General features: G+C 40.3%; 1 protein-coding gene across 1 annotated transcript in view; it reads left to right on the top strand.

Moving 5' to 3' along the window:
- clpb (caseinolytic mitochondrial matrix peptidase chaperone subunit B) overlaps positions 1–25,411 on the top strand; it is a 34,299-nt gene that overhangs the window by 7,371 nt on the left and 1,517 nt on the right. The window contains exons 4-15 of the mRNA XM_044031824.1: positions 4,734–4,837; positions 6,102–6,230; positions 12,090–12,187; positions 14,397–14,511; positions 19,299–19,376; positions 21,561–21,616; positions 21,866–21,910; positions 22,059–22,220; positions 22,314–22,470; positions 23,399–23,472; positions 23,593–23,712; positions 25,229–25,333. Of these exons, the coding sequence (XP_043887759.1) occupies positions 4,734–4,837; positions 6,102–6,230; positions 12,090–12,187; positions 14,397–14,511; positions 19,299–19,376; positions 21,561–21,616; positions 21,866–21,910; positions 22,059–22,220; positions 22,314–22,470; positions 23,399–23,472; positions 23,593–23,712; positions 25,229–25,333 (1,243 nt within the window). The remainder of the gene's footprint in view (positions 1–4,733; positions 4,838–6,101; positions 6,231–12,089; positions 12,188–14,396; positions 14,512–19,298; positions 19,377–21,560; positions 21,617–21,865; positions 21,911–22,058; positions 22,221–22,313; positions 22,471–23,398; positions 23,473–23,592; positions 23,713–25,228; positions 25,334–25,411) is intronic.

The raw sequence follows: 25,411 nt of genomic DNA, 5'->3' as shown, positions 1-25,411 counted from the left end.
GGTCAAAATGCAGAGAATAATTTCCCTAAGGGGATTAATAAAGTATCTACATTTTTTTTTCAATACAGAAAAAACTGGACGTAATAACCTCTTAACATTTGAAATGAAATAATTTGAAAAACATGTAGGAAGGGGGGTGGCTTATTCTGTTATCATTTCTTGTCCTTAGACTAGTGTAGTCATATTTCCATCATCTGTTTTTGTTGTTTCTTTTCTTTTTGAACAGTTTGCAGTTAATACAGTTTCATCGTTGTCTATTTTAGTCAGGAGGCTACTTTTAGTTGTAATATTTAATTTTTAGATTTTATATCCTGCCATTAATCGTAGAAATGTGTCTGTTTCAAAGATGTCATCCCCTACCACTGTCCCGAAGGCCTCAAAATCTGCCACTAATGCCTACAACACGCAGTCATAAACCTCCGCCACCCATTATCTACCCCTGCCCTTCCTGACAAAATCTCACTCTGAACTGACTTCAAAACTTGAGAGCCCTGATAAACTATTGTAGTATTTGAACAACGTTTATCAATAACAGGTCTAGGGACCCTAAGGGTTCTATGAAGAGGTCCCAGAGGGTTCCCAGAGAAAAATAGAATGAAATATGAATATAAATGTCATAAAAATGAAAAACAAGAAAGGTAATATACTTATAATATACAAAGAGTTAGAAGGATCACAGATAGATACATATTTCTAATATCAAATAAAACAAAATACATTTAAGTGGCTCTGTGTTGGTGTGGATGGTTCAGTCTGTAACTGAATGAGCTGAACGATGATGATGTGCTCAGAGAGTTGCTAAATCATTAGCATCACAGTCAATACTTCTACATAAAGCTGTGTCATTCAAACATTATTCAAGCAAAACTCACCCCATAAGAAGAAAGAAGGGTAATGAGAGGTTCGGTGTGCTTTCATCTCAGAACCGCTGTGTCTGTTCGCCTCAAAGTGTCCAGATATTCCCATGTCCTGCCACTCTCTTTCCATCCATTTGTGTATAAACTGTGGAGAAAGTCCTAGATTAAATGCTAGCGCGTTAGCATAAAGTCCGCTAGCTTAAATGCTAACGCGCTAGCTTAAATGCTAAGGCTTTAGCATGAAGTTCGCGATCATAGCAGAAGATGATAGGCCTCGGCATGACCAGAAGCTTGTCTTCGTTAAGAAGAAAAGCCAAAGATTTCCGCTGTAACAGCCACTATTTAGTTCTTCTGCAATGCCTTTTTCCTTGTCCATCTTCATTCAACATTGAGGAGCCCAGCAGCTGCATATTAAGTAGCCATGTGTTTCCTCTGTGGCAGCTGATTGGCCAAAAAACAACCAAAGCACTGGAATGTGATATGGATTCACAGTTCAAGTTTATGGTTTGAAGACCCACAATACCATGATTTAGTGGCTTCTTTGAAAACTTCAACTTATTTTTAATTTTGAAAAAACGAAAATCCCTCATTTTGAATTTTTTTTTTTTCATTTACTCCAAGTCACAAAAATATATGAGGACAATGTTTTGAACTGGTGTCAGGTCAGCAGAGTCTCAAGTTAATGTAATGTTATTATATAATGGTTTAAGTGGTTTGGAGGACAGTGTGAACCTTAATGAAGTGCCATATTTAAACCTACTTACAGTATTAAATTATTTAGGTGTGATCGTTTTGATTTGTCACTGTTTGTGTCCTTTGCTAATGTCATTCTCTTGGTGGCATCTGCCTGACCCCAGGTGTGCAGTGAGGTCATTTGAGGTCCAGCGTCTGGGCCAGGTGGTCAGAGACATGGATGGTCAGTTCAGCTCAGGTGTCTTTTATAGCAGTGCAGAGACGGAAGTGTCTGTTTCCTGCCTTCCCTCCAGGGCAGGATGGGAAACTAACACCAGTCGACTGCTGGCAAAAACCTCAGACTGAGCTACCAGCCTTGGCATCAAATGTGTTAAATAATGAGTGGCCATCAATGCAACTACTTTTGCTACAAAAGCAGACAGTAGAAGCAAGGAAACCATCTTTTTAGTGGCTTTTCAATGTCCTTTTGGACATAACAGGAATTTACTTTGCAGATGATTTTGTTTGGACGACTACAACATTTTATCAGGAAGTTTGTAATTTTGACTTTTGGGTCAGTCTCTTCAATGGGAGTTTAACCTAATGAACCTCTGCATGCCTTCAGTTTGACTTTAAATTAGTGCTGCAACTCTCCTCGTAAATGTCCCAAATAAAGTTAGCCACTTGATCATCAGTTGATTAGTAAAACTAAAAAGTGTTTCCAAAAGCCCATTAGTTTTAGCACTAGCCTTAATAATTAAATTTATCTCTTTCATGTTCTAGCTGCACTTCTCTCCTTTCATCCACTCCTCCTCCTCCTCTTCCTTTGCATCTTTCTCTCTTTATCCCTTCGTGTTTACCTTTCTGATGCCATTAACCCTTTTCAGACCATCTAATTTCTTCACACAGCTCTGCCCAGCCTCGTGTGACCAACCATAGTGTGCGTTTGTGTGTGCGTATGTGTATGTGTTTCGGGGCATGCATCTATGTGTTTGTAGAAGTGCTTGCAAGGGTGAGAGGAGAGCCCTCTGTGGGTCACGGCCCACTGCCGACCCCCCGCCACAGTGATACAGTAACAAAGGGAGACCTCCTGATCGTCCTTTCATAGCCCCTCAGCAAGGTCAGACACAAAGACGTGGTCAGACTGTTCTCAGCCTTGCTGTCCCACAGGAACATGCATGTTCTGACCAAGTCTGGTCTGATTTTTACTATTCTAATGGCGCTGAAAGAAAACTTTGTCTCGTTATCACTCTTAGGCTTCTGTAGTTTTAGAGTCAGTTGTTTCAACACTGAACTGGCATTTAAAGCTCTGCTGTTGTTCCTGACATTGATAACAAATTATTTGTAAAACTACAATGATTATTTCATCAGTTAGTCACCAATAGTTTTGAGGATCTACTGACAGTAATTTGCTGATTCTGGCTTCTTAACAGTAGACAGACACTGGGCTTAGATTGTTTATGAGATAAAATAAGTCATTTGAATATGTCACTTGGGATCCGGGAAAGTACAATGTTTTTTCTTTGGTCTGGTACAAATTTTAGAAAGAAAAATCCAGATGAATATCAATGGAAAACAGTTTGCTGTATCTCTAATTCAATTTATCACATGCTTTATTTTTCTGGTCAAATGCAAACCGTTTTTTCTCCAGAAAATTATATTCCTGTTTTAATATATTCTGATATCGGTCCAACTGAAGCTACACTGCTCTATCACTGAGTTCAAATTGTTTGCCATGTCCTATTTAAAGAACACAAATTCACCTAAAGAATGGCTACAGCATATGTAGTGATCATGTGGTTGCTCAAAAAGGAGTCTCACCCTCGAGTTACTAATCTCTCTGTTGAATTGTGTACTTCTCAGGCCTCTGATATAACCAGAGAGCTGAAAATGATCCATCATTGGCTGCATTACATAGTCACAGGTTTAACGATGGCCAGCAGCGTACTGGCAGGGTTCATGTTTCGGCCATTACCCCTGTTCTCTCTCTCCCAGTCTGCACAAACGCGCTAACTAGCTTTTGTGTGCACGTCTGTGTCTCAATGTCAAAGCCATTGCTCATGTTCACGGTGGTAAATGTAAAGTGTGTGTTCTGTAGACGGAGAGACGGTACCTGGAATGTCCGCTGGGTCACAGTGAGTGGTGTTGCCGAGGTTCTTGTGTTTGTTCTATAAGGCGGTACGCTCCAATGAAGGACTACACACAAACACACACAGACCCCCCAACTGCACCGGAAACAGGCCTGACCCTTGCCCATCCAGTGTACACACACATGTACATGTCACAATGCAAATGAGTGTGTGGTGCAGGAACGAGTTGTGGTCATTTGAGGAACTGACTGTTTGCATCTACATCTGCGTGTTTGTTGTCTTACATTATTATCCAACATCCAGATCAGGCTGCTGTGGGGGAATTGTGGTGTTGATTATTTATCTTAGTTTATTGTATTAATTAATTCACTGAGGTTGCAGCAACTGCGGTCATCTCAGCAACCCCCAGGTTGTGGTTGCTTAGCAACAATAGATGCTACAGGAGCATGACTCTCAAGTATCTTGTTAAGAACACCTCTGGTTTCTTTCACATGTTTTAGGTGCTGCATGTGAACATCCTCATTCATTCATTCATAGAAGCAGCAGCAGTGTCTATAGAACTTTCTTTCTCAACAGCACAAGACAGTTCAAAATGTGCTCATTAGGAGGGGCCGACTGCTTTTTGAGAGCATCAGCTTCATTGGACTCTGCATTTCCTTAACTCCAGCTTCATCCAACACCTGCCTTTCTCTCTCTTTCCTCTTTCTTACATTCTCTGGGTGAAGGCACAAAATGTGCCATTATAGTTGAAAAACCTGGCATGCTTAGTATGTCCAGATGCTGCACTGCCCCCGTAGTACTGTTGTTAGTCAAAGGCACGTATAAAACTACAGATCTTGACTTATTTGGATCTTTACCCATTGTGTGATATACTTTCTTTTGCTCCACTACTGATGGAATCACCACATTAGCAAATCTGATTATTGGCTCATATTCATTTCTTTTTACTGTAACGTCAGTAATTAAAATGTCTCATTTAAGATGCAATTATTTCTTAACGGGAAAAAATATCTAGCATCAGTGGTTGTACATCCTGAATTATTATCATGGAAATATAATACTTTTCTTTGTGTCTGTTTGCATGTACTTACTTCTTAATTCTTATTCTTTACAGTGTGGTGAAGGTTCTGCTCAAAGCCGGTGCTGACCCAAACGCTGGGGATCATTTCAACAATGTTTACGACACTTCACGGGAAAAAGGCATTCACTCCCTGGAAGGTAAAAAAAAAAAAAGAATAATGTGTTTCTTCAGTATATTACACATATGAATCCTAAATGTTGGACACGATTTTATGAGACATTATAATTTGCATGAAGATTTGCATATATGTACACGTTTCATCTTTTCTTTATTATTTGTTTTACGTGCGTGACAAGTGGGTGTTTTTTTTTTGTTTTTTTCTCTCTTGCGATGCACATACAGTCACACAAACACACACACACAGTGACAACACCCCCCCCCCAGTCTGTGTTGGGTTTCTGTAGACATATTTATATGGGATATGTATATTGCAGACATTTATATGGCTGTCAGGTTTGGGTCCGCGTGGGGCTGGCGTAGTGTGGGGAAGCGTTTCCCAGACGCATGCTGATGGATGGGCTAGGGGGGCCTGTGCGACGCTTTATTGGGTTAGCTATGATTATCCCACCCTGTCTCTCTTGTGCATGCACACACACACACACACACTGCAGAGAGAGACCATCAGAGCGACAGAAAAAGAATGGGATAGATTGAGGTTGGGAGGGAAAGACTTATTAGGCAAGGAAGAAAGAAATGAAAGAAGCTGTGAAAGACAAAAGAGGATGGGAAGAAGAAAGGGAGCGACGATAAGCAGTGAGAAGTTAATGATGGAGGAGAACACGTAAGATCTGGATGTTTGGAGAGGTGTTGGTGGGAGAGAGAGAGAGTGATTGAGGGAAATGGGTTGGATGATGGGAGAGAGAGGAGGGGAAGTCAGGAAATGGATGAGACAAAGTTATTGGGATAGAGGGAGGAGGGAGGAAGACGGTGCAAGTGATGAAAGGAATTGATGGATGCTGAGGAGGAGAGGAAGGAGGCAGGAAAAAATAAAAGGGATGATGGAGGAGTGGCACAAGATGAGTGCTTTTATGAAAAAGACAAGTAAGGAGAGAATGAAAGACTGCCTTTGTTATTAGTAAGAAGCACAGCAAAATAGAGCCTTAAACAATACTCACATTATTCTCATTACCCTGGACAATTGAGCTTAAATCTGTGAAAATGAACATCTTCTCTAAAGCTGGAAACACGAAGGACAATATTGTAGTCTGCTATGTCATTGTTGTCTTTCTGGAGCCTTGTCTCTGAGTGAGAACAGAGTAAATTATGGTCTTATGCAATTACTGTTAAATTTGCTTCTTAATTTATCATAACTTTATCTTCATGGAATATACCATGTGCATCTCAAATTTGAAAGTACTGTCTACTTTTCTCTTATGCATTTCTTTCTCTTTCTTTGTGCAGTCCTTGTGTCCAGAGAGGACGAGTTCAGCAGCAGGCTCAGCAGCAGGGCTGGTTTCCGTGGTTGCACGGCACTTCACTACGCCACACTGGCTGATGACCCACACACTGTCCACATTCTGCTGGAGGCTGGTATGTCTCAACCCACCTGCCCCTAACCCCACACTATAGTCCGTGAACCTATGAAGGTTTCTACCTATCAAACCATTGAATTGTAAAGAAATTAAATTTACCAGTGCTGTCAGAATCATAGGCTAAGTATGTTCAGAGTTGATGGCTCACATTCATATCTATTAGTGACTTGCATCCAGATGTCATTTGAATGTGACTGCCTTCTCAAACAGCATGCAACGCATGATCATTTCCTGCATCATCAACAACTTGATTCTAGGGCCATAATATGGTCCAGAAAATACAGGAAACATATATATATATATATAACATAACATGTATATAGTTTTAAAATAAAATTAAAAAAAAACAACAACAAAAACTGCTCCTTCAGGTTAAGGTGTCAAATATTTTGTGTGACATACTCTTACACTTGAACAATAGCACAACCCTCACGCTTGAAGTTAAATAAACAGCTCACTATATAAGACTGACTTTCAGTCACATCATTCCAATCCAAATGCCAATGATCACAGAGTCTGGTATTCTGAATACAGCCATAGTGATGTGACTTAATTTAATTACATGGACCATAAATCTCCTCTGTTTTGTTCCAACTTAAATAGTGAAAGTCTGCACTTGAAGTACAGTATGAAAGTAGGATCAGCCAGTAAGTGTCCTTCACTTTCAACACTTTTGTGTTCCTCATTTTATTGAGTTCTCTTGAGGCTCTCCATCCTGACCACCTGTAATAAAGAGAAAGGGACAAAGAGGATTGATGACAGAGGAGTTCCTGCTGAAATGAACAGAGTCAAGAGGGAAAACCAAAAAAAGAAATGCAGTGGTCACCTAAACTCTGTCCGCTGCTGCTTAACCAGTCTGACAGATAGAATTACATATATTCCCATTGATATAATGGAAATTGATACATTGTTTAATTTAAATTATCCACCTGGTTTGGTGTTCGCAGTGTCTGTGGCTGAGAATCAGCAGCAATATACAAGCAATAACAATTTTCAGCTAAATGTGCTGAATGTGCATTCTCCCGGTTCTCCCTTCTCCTCACTTACTGATGGACTGTAGATGAGAACACTGAAAAATCCTACACTTCCATTGAAAGGTGTGGGTGAGATTCACACCAGTGATGAACCACTTCAGAATTAACTTGCAAGCGGTCTGAGACCCCGTCTTCAAGCAGAGCAGAGTCCTGCTCCTTGGTTTGGTCTGAGGCTGCGTTTACAGCCACCCAAAAGGACTACATTAGGGGCATTAACGCTCCTGGGTTTGACTCAAATACACCTTTATTAATCCCCAATAGAGGAAATTCAAATCTTATATCAAATTCAAGCCTTGTCTCTTTCCTCATAAAGCCATGTTCATATTTGACCTGAATTAAGATTAGATTGTGTTGTCTTTTTCATTATCTTTTTTTGTTTTTGTTAATTCATTTTTTTAGTGTGTCATTTTTTTTATTTCAGAGGAAAATCTAATTCTTACACGTTAATTCAACAGAGGAACTAGATTTACCCGAAACACGGCGGCTCCTTCCTTACTTGCTTAAGGCAGTATTGTCTCCATCAGCTTTAAAAAGCTTTCCATGTATCATCGTCTTAACGCTTCCACCCTCGAGTAATATAAACAGTATCACAAAGCTCATTTGAAATTGATCACTTGTTCATTCCCCCTCTCCATTCACCCCCACTGCATTTGCACCTGTCGTTGACTCAGCTCTACCAATGGATTCACACACACACACTTGCACACACTTACACACACAGAGCCTGAGGGCAGAATATCCCCCCCATTTTACAGGCGACTAGCTCTTAAACAACCTAGGCCTAGTTGAACTGTGACCTCTGCACAGAACATGCCCTTGGGGTAACTCCACACTCACAGATGTGTGTCTGTGTGTCTATGTGTGAGTGTGTGTGTGTGTGCACTCAAGCTTCCATTTCAGGAATTAAAATATTCATATATTCATGTTTTCTTTTATTGTTTCCATATACTTCAGTCTGTACATCCTGCTTGAACTTTACCACGGGTGACGTTTTTAGTTGCTTTTTAGGCTGATGGACTTTTAATTTAAAAACACTTTTGGATCAAACACCCCAACCACTACCACCATCACTACACACACACACACACACACACACATTAGTAATAATGTCTTGTTTATGTTTATGATGGATGGTGCATCCATTTCTTTAGTGTCTGCTCGTCTCTCCCCTGTCTTACCCCCTGCGCCTGTAAGCACTCTTACGCTTAAACAAATCACCCCCGTCTAACTCAATCCAATGTTCTGCAGATGCATTTTTGAATTAAAAAGGTAAGAAAATTCACAAAGCAGAGACATTCGTTTTCAAACAATCTGATTAAAGACGGGATTGGTTGTCGCTCGTCCGACTGGACACTTGCTGGGTTGGCGCCACCATCACGACCAATATCAGTCACAATGTCACATGCTCTCAATTACAAACACATCCCTGATTGTGTGTGCGTGAGGGAGATGCTGTGTGAATTGGCGCTTAACCATAGACATTTATAAAAGTTTTTAGTTTTTCTTGACAAAAGCGAGTACGGTTTGTTTTCTTTGCAGTCTCTTGGTCATCACTCTTTTTTTAACAAAAATCTTATAAACTGCCACAGCTTCAAGACATCTATGTGGATTTGGGTGTGTGCATCATCTTTCCCTCATGTATGTGCACATTGTGTGTGTTTGTGTGTGTATCCTGTACCTTGTTATTTCCCCTGTGTTTGTGTGCGTCCATGTTTCTCCACTAGCCGTGGGTTTGCTCTTTTGGCCTTTAACTCACGTCTCCATCCATCACAGTCTCTAGGCCCACCCTCAGGCTTCTCCTCTGCCCTCAGTCCCTCTCTCTACCTGCAGAGGCTCTCTAGTTTCTCCCCGAGCTCCACATCAGGCCCATGGCCAGAGGCACTCGGTAATGGACGGCTCTGTAGGTGGTAGGAGGCAAGAGGAGACACACATGCTAACAGACGCACACAATACAGAGACAAGGACACACACACATGCACACACACAAAGACCAGCAGGGTCTCTCTCCCACCAGCTGCAGTGAAAGAGAGGGAGGAGGAAATAGGAAAGAGGAGGGGACTCCTAATAGGCATAACTAAAGCACTGTTAATGAAGGGATCCTCTGCATGTGTGCGTGTGTGTGTGCTTTTGTTCTGTCTGTGTGTGTGTGACTGTTGTTAGTGTTGATCCTGTTATAAAGTGCTATGGCCCAGAGGGTTGGCCTGATATTAAAGCCCTAAATGATGCTATTTATTATGTCGTGTGTGTGTGTGTGTAGGTACTTTATTGCTTTCCTGCCTCATGTTTTTGGCGGACAGAGGGGGTTGGTGGACTATTGTTGTCAGGATCGATAGTTTTGTGAGCAGGTCACAAAATTTAGGGGTTTATCGATAATCATCACAGTGATTATTAGTCTCCGTGGTCGGTGCGCAAAGCTAGATGAAAAAACGGCACCTGTATTGATTACTGCAGGTAGTTTCCTCTGAGTGAAGCTGAGAAAAACTTCATATCACAGACATAAGTAACGTACTCAAGTGCACCCTTTTCTGATAAAAAGGTGAACAGCTACTATTACGTTGGTAAATTACTTTACTAAGGCACTGGACTGCAGGTAAAATTGTCCAACTCTTTTTAGTGACTTGTCAAAAGCCTATGACACTGTGTCACCTTAACAGACTGGCTTATCTGAGCATGCTGTAGTTTGGTTTTCAAACTCAGCTAGAACACAATGTGTTGGTTCAATTTGCTGGGTCTTCCTCTGTCTTCCTCCCTGTGTCAAAGGGCATGCCCCTGGGTTCCATTCTGGGACCACTGTTGATTTCTGTATATGTGCACAATCTCAGTGACTATTTATCAAATGCTGCCTGCCATTTCTATGGAGACAATACAGTCATCTACTGTTCATCCTCCTCAGTAACCAACATTTTGGAATAACTGCAGTCTGCAGTTTGGTGTTCAGACCCATTTAACTCAAGCTGGTGTTAAATGCAGAAAAATCCAAATTTATGTTATTTTCAAATGTATCATCTTTGATCAGAACCTGTCATTCAGAACATGAAGCCAAAGGTCAAATTATTTTTAAGGAATAAATCAAATTTCTCCACCACGGCAACTTTTTTCTAACTATATTATGGTGATTTGCTGTTTATGAATGCCCCTGATCAGTATCTAAAGAAGTTAGACGCTATGTTCCATTGTGCTTTGTATTTTATTACTGTCTGGAGAAATCAAACACATCATTGTACTCTGCATGCCATTGCTAAATGCATGCAGGCTCTCGCATTGGTCGATTTTTTTTTTTAATATAAATCCATTCTTGGCCTGGTTCCTCTTATCTGTCTACCTATATGTGAAGAAACCAAAATCAATGGCCTTCTCTTTCATAGTACGCTACAGATGATGGTCCTGAGAATTGCTTGGAAAAAATGCTTTCAAATATGCTGCTCCTTCGACATGGAATAACTTACACAGTGATCTGAAATTGTCAGACGTGATCTCTGTGGGGGAGTTTAAGTTGATTTTGACGGATCGGATCTTGGTTGATGTGACTGCGAAATTGTTGGTAATGTCATTTTAGAAACTGCACCTGTATCGTAACAACACAAGTCAATTCTCTATTAATCCCAGAATTTCATTTGCTGTGTTCCATATTGTTTGGATGATGTGGTTTTACTCATTTGTTGTGTGTGACATTTGTATTGTGTTTGCATTTGTGACCGTGTTGTTGATGTGCTGCCTTCTTGGCCAGTTCACTCTTAAAAAGGAATTATCATTCTTAATGAAGGCTTTTAACCAGTAAAATAAAGTAGATGTATTATTCCTCCTATTAAGAGAGAGATATCAGTGGATAACTAACTATTAAAGTGACAAATTTCCTGTCATTTCTATAACTTTTTCCTACATGTCCTCTCATGAGTCTCAGTAATGTCTTTTCATTCAATTGAGGACTCAGAATTCATTGTCAAAGATTGTGTGTGAGTGTTTATCTTTTGGAGCGGGAACACAAAACAAAAGTATTTGTCTTCTGTACTTTAAATATAAGGTCACAAAAAAAATGTCATTGTTTTGCTGAAACAAAACTGGCATTATAGTACTCTTTTCCATTCCATAACTAGAGGGATATATTATGTTTTTTAGATTCTAAACCATGTCCAACTGTACCTATAAAACTGGCAAATTGTGACTATTGTAAATCCGAGAAAAACTGAAAGTAAATACATTGACTTGAAATGTGTTTCACTTTTAATCTAAGGATTTTTTTTTGATACACATGTGATGCAGAAACATTTGCTTGTTCATGTGGAGGCACGAGTATGTTGCTGTCAGTGCACAGGTCAGGGCAGAAGGCACTGCTAACCATCCTCCATGACAAGTCCACCAGCGTCAAGCCTGGCACATTTCACGTGTGCCGGGACATTTATGCGCTAGCCTCTTAAAATTTAACAAAATGATTCTTCCTTTTGACCCTTCCTGCTGTGTGAAAGTATATAGGCTTTTGTGCCCCACTGGCCCCCAACCTGCAACAACCTGCAGTGTGTATAGATTATATGATAGTGCAGGGTGTTGGTGTGTGGGTGTAGGGGTCAGAGTGTGTGCTGTTGGCACGCGTTGCAGATATGAAACCCCCTACAGGGTCATTGCGTGGCTCTCCTGCTGCACTGCAGTTAGCCTTCTGAACCCACATGACCTCTCACCCCTAAACTTTTCATTGATGTTTTGACTCTCCTGCTGAGATTTTGTGCATTTTCTTGCAATCCTGAATTCTAAAAGCAAAAGAAGATTTTTGAAGATCTGTTAAAAGAGTTTTATTATTAGTATTATTTTATGTGTTTGTGTTCACACAGGTGCTAACCCCCTACAGACCAATGAGTTGGGACACACAGCTCGGGCCTATGCTAAGGAAGGAGAAGTGGGCACAGCGCTGCTGGAGTGGGAGGGCAAAGTAAGACACACAAATGCTGTTTCTCTCTCTAACTGTGTTATGTGTCCCTAGAAGCTGCACAGATTGTCTAGGTGTTCAAAAATCTGTGCACACTTATGTGTTGATGCTGTAGTTTATTTATTTATTGATTTATTTTTGGCCTGATCCAAACGACTCGGCACAATTCAGTCAACAGACATCTGTGTCATTGACATGAGGACACACTCATGCACACGGACAGACACACGCACGTCAGGAGGTCTGTGTCATTCAGTGACTGAGTGACAGGTGCTATTGAGTATTGGAGATGTGAAAGCTAGTAGAGGTTAACTGGGGTTAAAAACCTGCTGCAGGACAAAGCTGGGTTTTGGATTAGTCCAATATACAACATGTGATACGCAACTATGTCCATCTGGGATTTCTTTTCTTTTTTTATAAAATTGTTGCATATAATAGATTACATGTGGGGTTTTTTCTGCTTTATAATATGAAAAAAAACATGATAAATCTGTAGATGACTATGAATAGACATATGATGAAACCAAACGTAGGGCCCAAAAAATAATCGGCAACACAAATCTGCTCTGATTATTTACATGCAATACATGCATACAACTGTTTGCTTGCATCTTTTAAAATAAAACAAATCAGAAAATATTGTTGCAATAGTGACTTTGGGGTGTTAAATGAATATGTGTATATAAAGTATAAAATATACAAGACAAATCTTATCAAATGACCTAAAAATCATCTCAGAATGCATTAACACTTCCACAAAAGTGTTAAAATGATTGTGAAAGAAAACATGTCTCCTCCTCTAATACACTCCTACTACTCCCCTAATAATGCTTCGACACATGTACTGAAATTTTGCCAATTTGAACGAAGGCAGTTGTTAGATGTCTCTGCTCTGCTCTTGGAATTTCATAGGTTTAAAGAAGTCAAAGTAGTTTCTGTCATTTTCCTAAATAAAACTTGAATTATCTGTAGATATCTTGCAGCTTGACATCAGGCTGGAGCTAAGTAAGATGGAGAGAGAGAATTAACGGCCTGCCTTCACTGCAGGCTGAAAACCTGGAGTCTGAGGAGACAAAAAGGGAGGATGAATGAGGCATGGAGTGGCTGCAAGACAGAAACGAGGGAGGTAGAGAGAGGAGGGCAGAGGTGATAGAGAAAGCCATGGAAAATGGAAAGGAGAGATAAAATATATGGGTAAGAATGATGGATAGAATGGATAGATCCGATCAGCAGAGGAGAGAAAATTGGTGTTAAAAAGGAGGAAGGCAGAAAGTAGATAGCTGCTGGAAAATGGAAAGAGAATTTCAATATGATAGGGAGTGAAGGAAGTCAAGATATTCTCTGAGCAAGAAAGATGTCAAAAAATGCAATACTAAACATAATGACTGCTGACAAAGAAATTGTTTATATCCATTATTTTGCAATGAGTTCAAATAAATAAATCTGCTTCAGTCTGCACTTGAATTGTCACGGGGAAATACCAAAAAATAAGAGGCATATTTTTGTGACAAAGACTGGAACAAAACAAACAATAACATAAATGACAACACAGTTTCTTTGTTGTCCAAAGTAAATAGAGTATCACGTGTCCTGTTTATGTTCTGAGCTGCGGGTGTCTTGCCTCCATATTTTCATTGCTAATAATTTTTAGCATCAATTAGTCTCCGAGTATTGATTTTGCTTTTACAACCCTGCTCTGCTCACTGAAAACACTCAGTGAATTTGTGCACTAGCAGTAACAGCATTTCACAGGGATAAAGAGTCAAGTACATGAATAAAACCCTAAATTACAATTGTGCCCCTCTCTCTCACACACACACAGACACACACGTCAACATATCCTGTATTCGGAGAGGAGAAACTGTGTGATAGTAAAGCTCAATAAGTAATATGTAACAATTACTTATGACAACTTGGCACCGTTTGGCTCCTTTGCCAACCACATACATCAGATGTCTGAAGCAAGTCTACTATTGTAGCTACATTAAATCTAAACAAAGCCACAATTTCATCCTCTGAATAAGACGATAATAAAGAGGTGAAGGAATATGTAGCGACACAACTGCAGATTCTCTCATGTTCCCCTGTTAGATTTTCATACATTCCCTCATTTTAATCATTCCAAGCCCCAGAAATGTCTTCCTCCTGTTCTTGATGCATTGACTATCTCATTTTTATTTATTTTTTTTATTTTTTTTAAACCACCTTCCAGTTCCAGGAGATGCAAGCTCAACGGGAAGCAGAGGAAAGGAGGCGTTTCCCCCTGGAGAGGAGGCTGAAGGAGCACATCATCGGACAAGAGGGGGCCATCAATACCGTGGCGTCAGGTAAACACTCATACACACAGGCCAAAGGTAGAGAACCACACAAAACATTACAAACTTATCATAAGTTTGTAAATTGACACTTTAAAAACCGTGGCCTTATCCTCCTCTTCGTTACCACACTGCCTCACTTTTCCTTTGTCTTTATTTCCCCCTTCTCTCTCTCTCTCTCTGTTTCTCATCATGTTTCAGTTTTATGCTGCCCTCTGCTTCCTCTCCTCAGCTTTCCTTCCTCCCTCCAGCAGTAGGCGGGTTCAGACAGACCAGCAGAGGCTGTAATTGGTTAATTGTGATAAATGAGCTGTCTGTCAGGCATACACAGGTGCTGTGTGCATATGGGTGTGTGTGTGTGAGACAGCTGAAGAGGCCAGGCTGGGAGCCGCCAGTTAACACGATTACAGTGAGAGGAGACATACTACAGATCCCCCCAACACACACACATGCACATGCTCCTCCTCTTTAGTCTCCCTCACTCTGCTTTCCCCCTCTGTCTCTTCTTCCCTTTTTCTCCTGTTTTTCTTTCCGTACCTCTTTATTCCCTCTATCTCCATCACACCCACTCTTTCTTTTTTGCCCTTCTGTCCTTTCCTACTCTCAGTTAGTGGCGTTCATACACCTTCTGAATCTTTCCATCATTGTTCCTCCATGCTGTGCTGACTGTACAGCAGAAGGGCAAAGTGATGGAGAGGGGAAGAGTAAAACTGAAAAGAAGGTGGGGAAGATGGCAGAGAAGGAGTTGAGGAGCAAGAAGCTCAGAGCGTTGACTGAAAGACAAAGAGAGCGAGTGTAATGCACAGAGAAGAGGAGGGAGGATGAGTTAGAGCACAATAACATGGCAGACAGTAAAGAGTTGATATTACACCAGGCATCCATGGAGGCCATGTATTGATCCGCAGATGAGTGTGTGTGTATGTGTTCAGAGAGGCTTTCAGCAGTAAAGTATGTGTTGTTTTTATGATGTTAGGCATTTTCTGTTTAGATTTGTGAAAATAATCAACTCACTCCCACAACTAGGAGCAGATATTATCTGTAATGAGATGGTGAGAGCAAATATCACAGTTAATAAACAAGAGGGCACTTTGGATTTTCATCTTGGAGCTTCATCTGAAACATGGAAAGAACTCAAAATACACAGAGAAAAAGTCCATCTATAGTCATCTATAAACCAAAAGCAGTAGCTTCAACTGGCACTTGCCTGGAGGGGAAGAAGTAGTGTCCAAGAAGGTAGAGAGAGAATCATGGGACTTGTAGTCTTTGGCAGGGTGATGACTGATTGTTGTTATCATGGCAAATTGTCCTGAAAGACATCAGCGCGGTGATAAAGGAACAGCTTATTGATCCTCGAGAAGTATTACAGTGAATATATCTCTCTCACTCACACACACACACACTTACACATGCTCCTCTACCCTGATACCCCTGATAGACGGGATATTCTGTGAAAATGTGCACGAAAACACAGTGTACGGGCCACACACTTGTACTCTTGTGTGATATTACTCATTTTGTCAGTTCCTATCAAAGGTGAGATGAGCTGGAATCAGCTAAACTCTGGCAGATGCAGAGAGGAAGCAGAGATGAGGAGATGAGATGTACCAGGAAACGGAGGAAGGGATATATTTTCTAGATAAGGAGGCAGCAAATGAGAAAAGGATGTGGAGATACAGAAAGGAACAACAAGGGCTACATGGAAAAGAACAAACACAAGTCATAAACAGCCTCATATTTATATTCTGTAATGAAAAAAATATTTGAAGAATATATTTTTTTCATGATTTTCATGAAATTCCTAAACTGCTACATAACACACACACACACATGCTGTACAGAAACACTAAACACACATTCACATTGACAGTCTTTATAATAACCAGTTAATGCCTGACCCTGACTTTAACCTAACCACAATTCAAATCTTAACTTAACTGGTTCCTCAGAAATGAGGTTCTGCCTCATTAGGACCAAGTTTTGGTCTCCGTGAGGACTTACTGGTCCAGAAAAGGTCCTAAAGAGGTAACAAATCCAAGTATACACACACGCATTTACAGAGGAAAGTGGTTAGATTGATCCAGGTTTAGCTCTCAGGGCTAAGAGTTATTGAAGAGAATCATCCCTCTGTAATCAGGTTAGAGCCAACCAGACCTGCCCAATGCACACTGCTCCGTTTGTGTGTGTGTGTGTGTGTGTGTATATATGTCAGTGTTTGTGTGTGTGTGCATGCATGCATGGGAGAGAGAGAGACCAAGCATTCATTTGTTTCGTGTCTCCTTCCTTTCCTTGTTGTTGTCATGGTCCTCTGAGAAATGTCAATGTGCCCTTCTGTCAAAGTCAGTCTCAATCAGCTAAAACACACAGAAGGTTACGCTGTCATTCACACAGCCATTGATAAAGCAGCCGGAGCTTTGAGCCCCTCTGGTCACTATTCATCTCTGACACACTTGTTTGTTTCTCTGCCTCGTTCTCTGTCTCCTTATCTCCATCACTCCTCTCTCTTTGGTCTCTTTATCTCCTACATCCTTGCTCCTCTTTCCTCTCCTTATCGTTGTTCCTCCCTCTCTACCATGTCACCTCTCCTAGTCCCTTATTCAGTGTCTCCCTCTCTTCTCCTACCAAGTGTCTGATTGTTATGTTTATCAGCTATGTAGTAGCTAGGTATGTCTGTCTGTGTTTTAGTGTTTTAGATGCACTGTGTGACACACAGCTTCTTATCCACAGCAGTGTAGAGCATGTGAGCAAAAACAGACTCATCTTCCTGACAGGAGTTGCTTTGACATGAGAGAATTATTGTTAAACACCAAAACTGACCCTGTTTTGTTCCTCATCTTTGCCACTCGCTCTACATACGATGCTCCATGTTGGATATTTTTGCGGAGGTCTTGTTGGTCTTGTTTGTCTTGGACAGTAAAGGCAATGAGTAGATGAGAAGAATACCAGACAGATTTCAGGCAGTAAATGAAGGACACATTTTAGCAGTCTTCCAAACTGACAGTGTTCTTTACGGATCATGACTTTTGCAAGTTTTTTCTTATGTTTCAGATTAAAAGAGAACACATTTTAAGACATAAAAGTCCCATGGGACATGTGTTTCAGCTGTTTTTATCTACCGTGATTTAAATTGCTGAATAGGAGACAAAGGTAGAAAGGAGAGAGGAGGGTCTGTTTGCATGAATTGCCACTTTGTTTTGACCTGTGGTGTCAGTATTAGCATAGCTAAAGTGACATCTTAAAATATGATCTATATGATAACTAGGGCTGCAACTAACGATTGTTATCATAATAAGATCAATCTCTTCAGTACTTTTATTTAATTTGGTCCATAATATATCAAAAACATAATTTCTTTGTTATATGGAGCAGAGAAACAAGACAATATTCACATTTAAGTAGCTGAAAAATCTGAAATCTTGTTTTAATTATTGAAAAATAATTCATAATTTTAATTGACACTGAATAATCGTTGGAGCCTTAATGGTAACTACAGTATTTGAAAACGTTTTGGTCATTCTAAATCACTAAAGTACAATCAAAGGCATTGAACTGCATGTGTTTATGATGATCATGTAGCTCTCTACATGAAGATGACAAGAAATGTTGTTAGAATAAAAGTTTAAAAGAATATGTTTTTAAACATTTTTGTCATCCGGTTTGTGTAAAACTGATGACAACACTATTACTAACTTACAATAACAGCTATGTGTATTATTGCCAAGAAAAAAATGGATTCTGTAGTCTCTCCTTCACACTGCAAGGAGGATCTGATCATGTCGGGTTTGAAGAAACTCATAATAACTGTTGTCCCAGCTTTTCTGCCAACATCAGCTGCTCTGAGAAGTTTTGAGGCTGGTGCTCAGCTCATAAAGGGAACTGCTGGCATTTTAGTGGCAACTTACCTGAATTGACACAATCTGGATGCATCTTTCCATTTTCTGTGTGCAGCATAGTCTCTCAGCTTTGAAAAGCAGGATGCACCAGGGCTAATGATCATGGACAGACAAACAGTCTCATCTATGAACAAATTATAGTTTCTTGTTAATCAAAAAAAAAAGTAATTAAACTGTGCGAGGAAACAGACTGATGGAAACTCACATTGAAAGGACACAGTGAAGTCCTAGCCGGCCATTAGAGTCAAAGCAGAGCTGACCAGTGAATCAGAGTGCCATTAACTGTTGGCTCTGTTCACCGTGTCTCTGTTTCTGGCACCGGTCTCTCAACAGGTTCAGATTTGGGTAAGTTTGTGCTAGTGTCTGCTTCTTAGTTGAGCAGCTAAAACCACAGCCAAATATACTCTTTACTCGTCTCTAATCCACCTCATCATCTCGTCTTTGTGAATGTGTGTGAGTGCGGTTGCTGGGGTGATGGCAGGGTTGGGTAGGCACTCCTCTTTAAGCAAGCGTGTGTGTGTCTGTGTGTGTGTGAGGCTGCGATCCATGCTAAACTGATTTTGCCAAGGCTGCGCCAGGGAGGCTAACACAATTACTGCTGGCTAATGGCCCCACTGACTGAGGGGGGGAGGATGGTGGGTAGCTTTCTGGAGGTCTCTCATCTTGCTCTGTTTTCTCTCTTCTTTCTCCTTTTTTTCGACCAAATGCCACTGACCCTTCTCTCATCCCGGCTTTCTCTCTTTTATCATAGTTTCTGGGATACCCGCTGCCCTTGGGTCAACTTGGTTCACTTGGGTGAAGCTGCAGATTACGCAGTGCAAAAGCAAAGTCAACAAATGCAAATAACTGAAATAATGGCCTTCCTTTCCTCCCTCTCTTTCTCACTCTCTCTGTCCATACACCCTGTAGCCATCAGGAGGAAGGAAAATGGTTGGTACGATGAAGAGCATCCTCTCGTGTTCCTCTTCCTCGGTTCATCAGGAATTGGTAAATCACACTCTTTCACGACCAACACGGACTCTTTGTTGTCATAAATGACGCGGCTGCCCAAAGTAGCTACAAGCAGCTGCCAAAATAAACACAACACTTGAGCAAGTCAGGTTTCTGAAGCACAATGAATGTTTATGGAGTGTACTGTTGTTCTCCTGCTGCCAAACAAATCAATTTAAACGTCTGAGAATACACAAGGCGACAAGGCTCTCAGCAAATGAATTTATCTCAATGGTGACACTGTTGTGGTGTGGTTTGGAAATAATGTCAGTCTTTTTTAAAAACATTAACCTACTGAAAAATAGGTTTCTCCTTTCAGTAAATGAATCAGATGTACTGAATCATTCTCATAGCTTACAACTGTAAAAGTTGACTAACATTCATGTGTATAAGCTGTCGGTTTCCTTCTGTGTACATAAAGTTTGTCAATTAGCCAAAGTTTTTGTGGTCTAGAAACAAGCAGAACTGTCTGGCACCAAAGTACTGTATATGTATTTGAATACGTCATTACAGTTCCTGTTGGTGTAATGGACAGGTGTCCAAATACTTTTGTCCATATAGTGTATTCCGTGTGGATAACTTTGCTGTAATGTAGTATTGACTACAATAAAGGCAATAGTAATACTAATATTTGTACTAGAACTAATACTCAACATTTTTATAAATCATAAACAGCAGACTGACTCTGACACTGGAGCCGCTGCACATAAACAAACTAGAGATGTCTCTATGCCATTTATTCTTGTCAATACTGATACTGACATCACAACATTGAGTCTAATGTAGTTGTTTTTACATGTTTTAAATGACCAAACTTAATTACTAAGCCCATCACCATAACCAGCCATTTCAGAAACACAATGCTACAACTGCATTATAAGTATCCTGCTCCCAGAGAAAAATAAACAGCCCACATTGTACAGACTGTACTTGGTGAACCATTTATGTATAATCTGACGGTCCAGTACGAGAGTAAGGTTGTAATATTACAAGAAGAACATTTTAATATTACGAGAATAAAGTCGTAATATTATTTTCAAGCTAAATCTAGATGCAACCGACTTTGCTTTGGGCTTCACAAATAAGGAAATTCTTAATATTTTGGTGCATCAAAACTACATTAGCATCAGTGTCAGGGCTTGATTGTGATTGTGATGGAGGAAATGGCTGGTAGTGGTTGACTGCAAGGCTGCTGCTGTTTCTTGTGCTAAACAGAGAGGTTTTTACAGTTTCTGAAGAAAAGAGTAGATTGATAATTAAGATTTTCAGATCCAGAAGGATAGTATCAGATTTTATGCTTTTCTTATTCTGACATTGATCCATTGATTTTGACTAGTATTGGGTCGATACTGAGTATTGTATTGGCTCATCATTAACAAAATTTGAATGAATCCTGTGGTTATGAACTTACACTGTCTAAATCCTGGGCCTTTGTTCTATCACACATGTGCACGGACCTATAGCTATAACACGAAGCATGCTACCGTAGGTATTTTAAGAAAATAGCAAAGGCAATGGCTGGTTGTGATTAAAGCAGCAGCAGTTTTTGTATTTAAAAGGACAATGTGTGGGACATCTGCAGTCTAGTGGAATGCTTAAATGTTCACAAGTAGCAGTGAGAAGTGTGTTCAGAGGGGGGGGAGACAGTGTGGTATTATGGGAGATGGATGGCTAAAAATGAGAGCGATGGGGAAATGACAGGACAGAGAGATAGATGAAGGAGCAACTGTGTTCATATTCTCTGTTGCCTTCAGCGACAAACAATGGCCATCAGACATCAATATTAAACACAGCAACAAGACACACACACACACTCACACAACACTCATCATACCCATATGCATACCAAACTCAGGACATCAATATCATATATGAGCATTTATATGCAGAATATTTTACCAACAAACATAATGTGTGCTGCTGGAGATGATTGAAAGCTGTGTAAGGGAGGCACTGGGATTTAATCCAGCTCCTAGAGAAAGAGAGAGATCGTCTTTCTGTCTAAAATGAAAGACTTCCTCAAATCGCTACATGCTGATGTACTCAAAAAGGCAGGGGGGTTTTCTGTTTCTTTGCTTGTCTTAAATAAGTAAAAAAGGAGCAGGGGTTTTGCCTGATGAATACTGAATAATTCAATATTTTCTTGGTTTTGTCTGTCTGGTTGGATGGCGGCTGTCCCAGGGAAGACAGAGCTGGCCAAACAAGTGGCCCGTTACATGCACAAGGACATTAAAAAGGTATGTGACACAGCATCTCACACACACACACAGTGTATACACAGGTGTTTTCCACGAAATCAATAGATGGAAAAAGAATCTTGTCAAAGATATGAAACACATATAAGACATTTAATTTAGTGGGTCATCTCGCCTTGAAGAAATGACAGACAAATCAATTTGTGTTGGTTACCGTGGTAACTGCAAGAGTGCAGCTGAAAAATACACACAGTGATACAGTTCACGCATTTATCGTGTGTGTGATTGCAGGGTTTCATCCGTTTGGACATGTCCGAGTTCCAGGAAAAACACGAGGTAAGTGACTTTTCATCTGTTTCTGTCCTGAAGCCAAAACACAGTGTGTACAATGTTTGCATTCGTCAGCTGTTCATTTTCAGATCTTTGTACGACTCTATGACACCTTGGATTAATTTGACTTATTTTGCTTGTTTCCCTCTCGCAGGTGGCAAAGTTCATCGGGTCTCCACCAGGTTATGTGGGACACGAGGAAGGAGGTCAGCTGACCAAGCAGCTGAAGGCTTTTCCCAACGCTGTGGTCCTGTTTGATGAAGTAGACAAGGCTCATCCTGATGTCCTCACTATCATGCTGCAGCTCTTTGATGAGGTGTGTATACAAACTAACATCCAAACGCAGATGAAGAAAATATATTATTTTCATCAATCTGTGTGACTCCTGCCATCCCTCCCTCTCTCTCAGGGCCGTCTCACAGATGGCAAAGGGAAGACCATTGAATGCAAGGACGCCATCTTCATCATGACGTCTAATGTTGCAAGTGACGAAATTGCCCAGCATGCACTGCAGCTTCGTCAGGAGGCTGAGGAGGTCAGCCGCAGAAAGATAGCCGACAAACTTGGTGAGACCAACAAACGCATATACTGAACAAACATACACAGTCAGGTGCACAGTGATGGTGTTTTTGTTTTGCTGTAGTTTAGAATGGGCCTGATTACAAGATGCAGCGTTTGTTTGAATTATTTTGTGGTATTCTGAAAAGATAAATTGTCGCTACATGCCAACAGTGTTCTCCTCTTTTTAACAGAACCTGACATGACTATCCTACACTTATGAGAACTTAGTTCTCACTGTGGTTTCCGGTCAGGTTATAAAGTGAACATAGAACATGGTTTTATATTTTGTTGGGTCTTATTAAGTGTTAAGTCTGTTGTTGTGTCTTATTTAAGGGTTAAGCCTTTCGTTATTTTTGCTATTTTATTGTGTACCTTAAGCCGGGAGTCTCTGCAAAAATTTCATTATGTCCTCATAATGACAATAAAAATTCTTGAATAGAAGAAATACAGCGATCTTATTGGGCGAGTTTTAGGAGAGATTATGGTGTATCACTATTCCTCATTTCTTAGAGCAGCTATATGATGCGAATTATAAAAGAAACATGTTTCAAAATTAGTGGGCATTAATGTCTCATTTACTTAATGTTTTTTTTATTTCAGAGGTTCCAAAATATATAATATGATAGACTGACTAAATATATGAATTTCTAAATTCATTGGTTCCAAACTTTGCAATTGTGTAAATCCATGGAGCTGGATTTGAGACCCCATCATATTTTGGGTGCAGTAGCATACATATAGTAGAATTTTGAATATTGTTTTGTTTTGATGTTTGATGTGCTGCTGTCTGTGTACACTGTGTATAGTGAAATTGTCCTATTAACATGGCAGCTGGAATAAAAGTTAGGAAAAAGGAAAGCATGTGGATTTGTGTTAGTAATTAGCCGTCAGATTAGCAAAAGTCAGATGAAAATGAATAATGTTTCTCTCCAGAGGACGTTCAGAAAGGTGATGACATCAAAATCTCCCGGCAGTTTAAAGAAACTATGATTCGACCGATCCTAAAGGTAAAACAGTTACACAAACGCACAGATGTTTTGTTGAACTACAGCATCTTCTTTATGACTGGATTTTGCTTAAGAGGCTCCGATCATCACCATCATCATCATGGTTTTGTTCCCGCTCAGGCTCATTTCCGGAGGGACGAGTTTCTTGGTCGGATCAATGAAATTGTATACTTCCTGCCTTTCTGTCACTTAGAGCTGCTACAGCTGGTCAGCAAGGAGCTCAACTTCTGGGCCAAGAAGGTATGTGACCCTGTGTGCACCGGACAATCACATCTCGCCACATTATTGGTGTATTATGTTAAAGCTGGAGGGTGAAACTTTCAGGATAAATGCAGTCACATTCACACAATGCTGACTAAAGCGGTTCCACACAACTCTCCACACTATCTCTCTGTGGGGACACAGCGTGACGCGTTTTACATCACAACTGATGCAGGGGAGACAGAAGCACAACAGCTATGCTACTGAAGGAAGACAGCAGCAAACTTAAGGTTTAAGTTCCAGTAAAGACAGGAAAATGTGTTAGTAATCACCTTATTAATTTGAGGGATTAAAAAGGTCACTAAATGTTTTAAAAATTAGGTCTTCATTCTCTGACATTACTCTTTATTCTACACATGTAATGTTTTCAACACGTTCTCCACCACTATTTTCTAACATTTTTCTAGGTTTTCAGTGTTGACATGATCACTGAAAGACTCCTCACACTAAATAGTGGGAGGATGAACACATTAACTTTTGGAGCAGGTGCAATTAAAAGAAACGCAAAGAAAAATGTTTAAAACAGCAAGTTCTTAAGGTTCTGTGGGCCTTTTTTCCTTTTTATTGCTCGGCTTGTTTGTCTGTATTCGGATAAGGGGAGGGGTTAGTTGAGTTGCCTCAACCATTTGGCTGTGCGACGCAATGTGGGGCCGGTTTTGCCCACATTACTATTTAACACCTTGTTTTTTTTAGACTTGGGAGGGTACGAGTAAACCTCTGTATCTGATAGAAGAGACATTCATAACGTCCGTGTCTTCCAAGTGAGACGCGCCGTCTGTCTTTGTCCGGCAGCCGCTGAGCTGTGCATGAACACATGCAGATCAATATGATATGCCACTGCAACTCACACTAATGTGATTATTTTGTTTAACATGTGGAGCCTTCATCAATATTTAATTATTAATATTACAGCTGGTGTCCTGACAGCAAACATGGGCCCTGCAGGCAACTGATAGTCACTTCTCTTCTTCCTTTTATCCGTTTTTTTAAGTGCAGCTGTGCATGATTTGTGCACGTGTGTGTGTGCATCTCTGTGGTCTTTAAAAAATTTTTTTTGTGTGTAATAACTTGTCTCTGTCTGTGTGTGGCAGCAGCGCTAAAAGCCGAAATCTCATTATTACAGAATCCTCTGGAGCCATTTGTTTGTCACTCACTTATATTAAATAAATTAAATGTTTATTGCTCTCATTGTTGTCTTACATCAGTACGTTATCATAATATAAGCATCTATATCTCCCGAGTCAAATCTGGCATCTTATTTATTGAGCGATGTGTTAATATCAGTAGCTAAATGAGCAGTGCTGATCACTCCTATCGACTGGTGTTTGATTAAAGCGCATTAAGGGCCTGTTGATTAGCGCTGGCAGACATGTGACTTGACATTATCTCCTCTCTGCTGCTGCACTTGTCTCCGTCTTTCCTCTGTCCTTTTTTTCTGATTTGGCTGTACGATGCTTTACGATGATTTTCCTTTTCATATTTTCCTATTCATTAGGCCAAACAGCGTCACGGCATAACTCTTGAGTGGGACCGCCCCGTGCTGGACCTGTTGGCGGGCGGGTACAACATGCATTACGGAGCGCGCTCCATCAAACATGAGGTATGCACGACGTACTGCAACAGTTTGAAATGATATTATGGGTTATTGGCTTAAAAGAATATTGAATTATTATTACAC

This window comes from Solea senegalensis, linkage group LG8, assembly GCF_019176455.1.
Source record: "Solea senegalensis isolate Sse05_10M linkage group LG8, IFAPA_SoseM_1, whole genome shotgun sequence".
Taxonomy (NCBI): Eukaryota; Metazoa; Chordata; class Actinopteri; order Pleuronectiformes; family Soleidae; genus Solea; species Solea senegalensis.
This window is presented reverse-complemented; position numbering and strand designations above follow the sequence as displayed.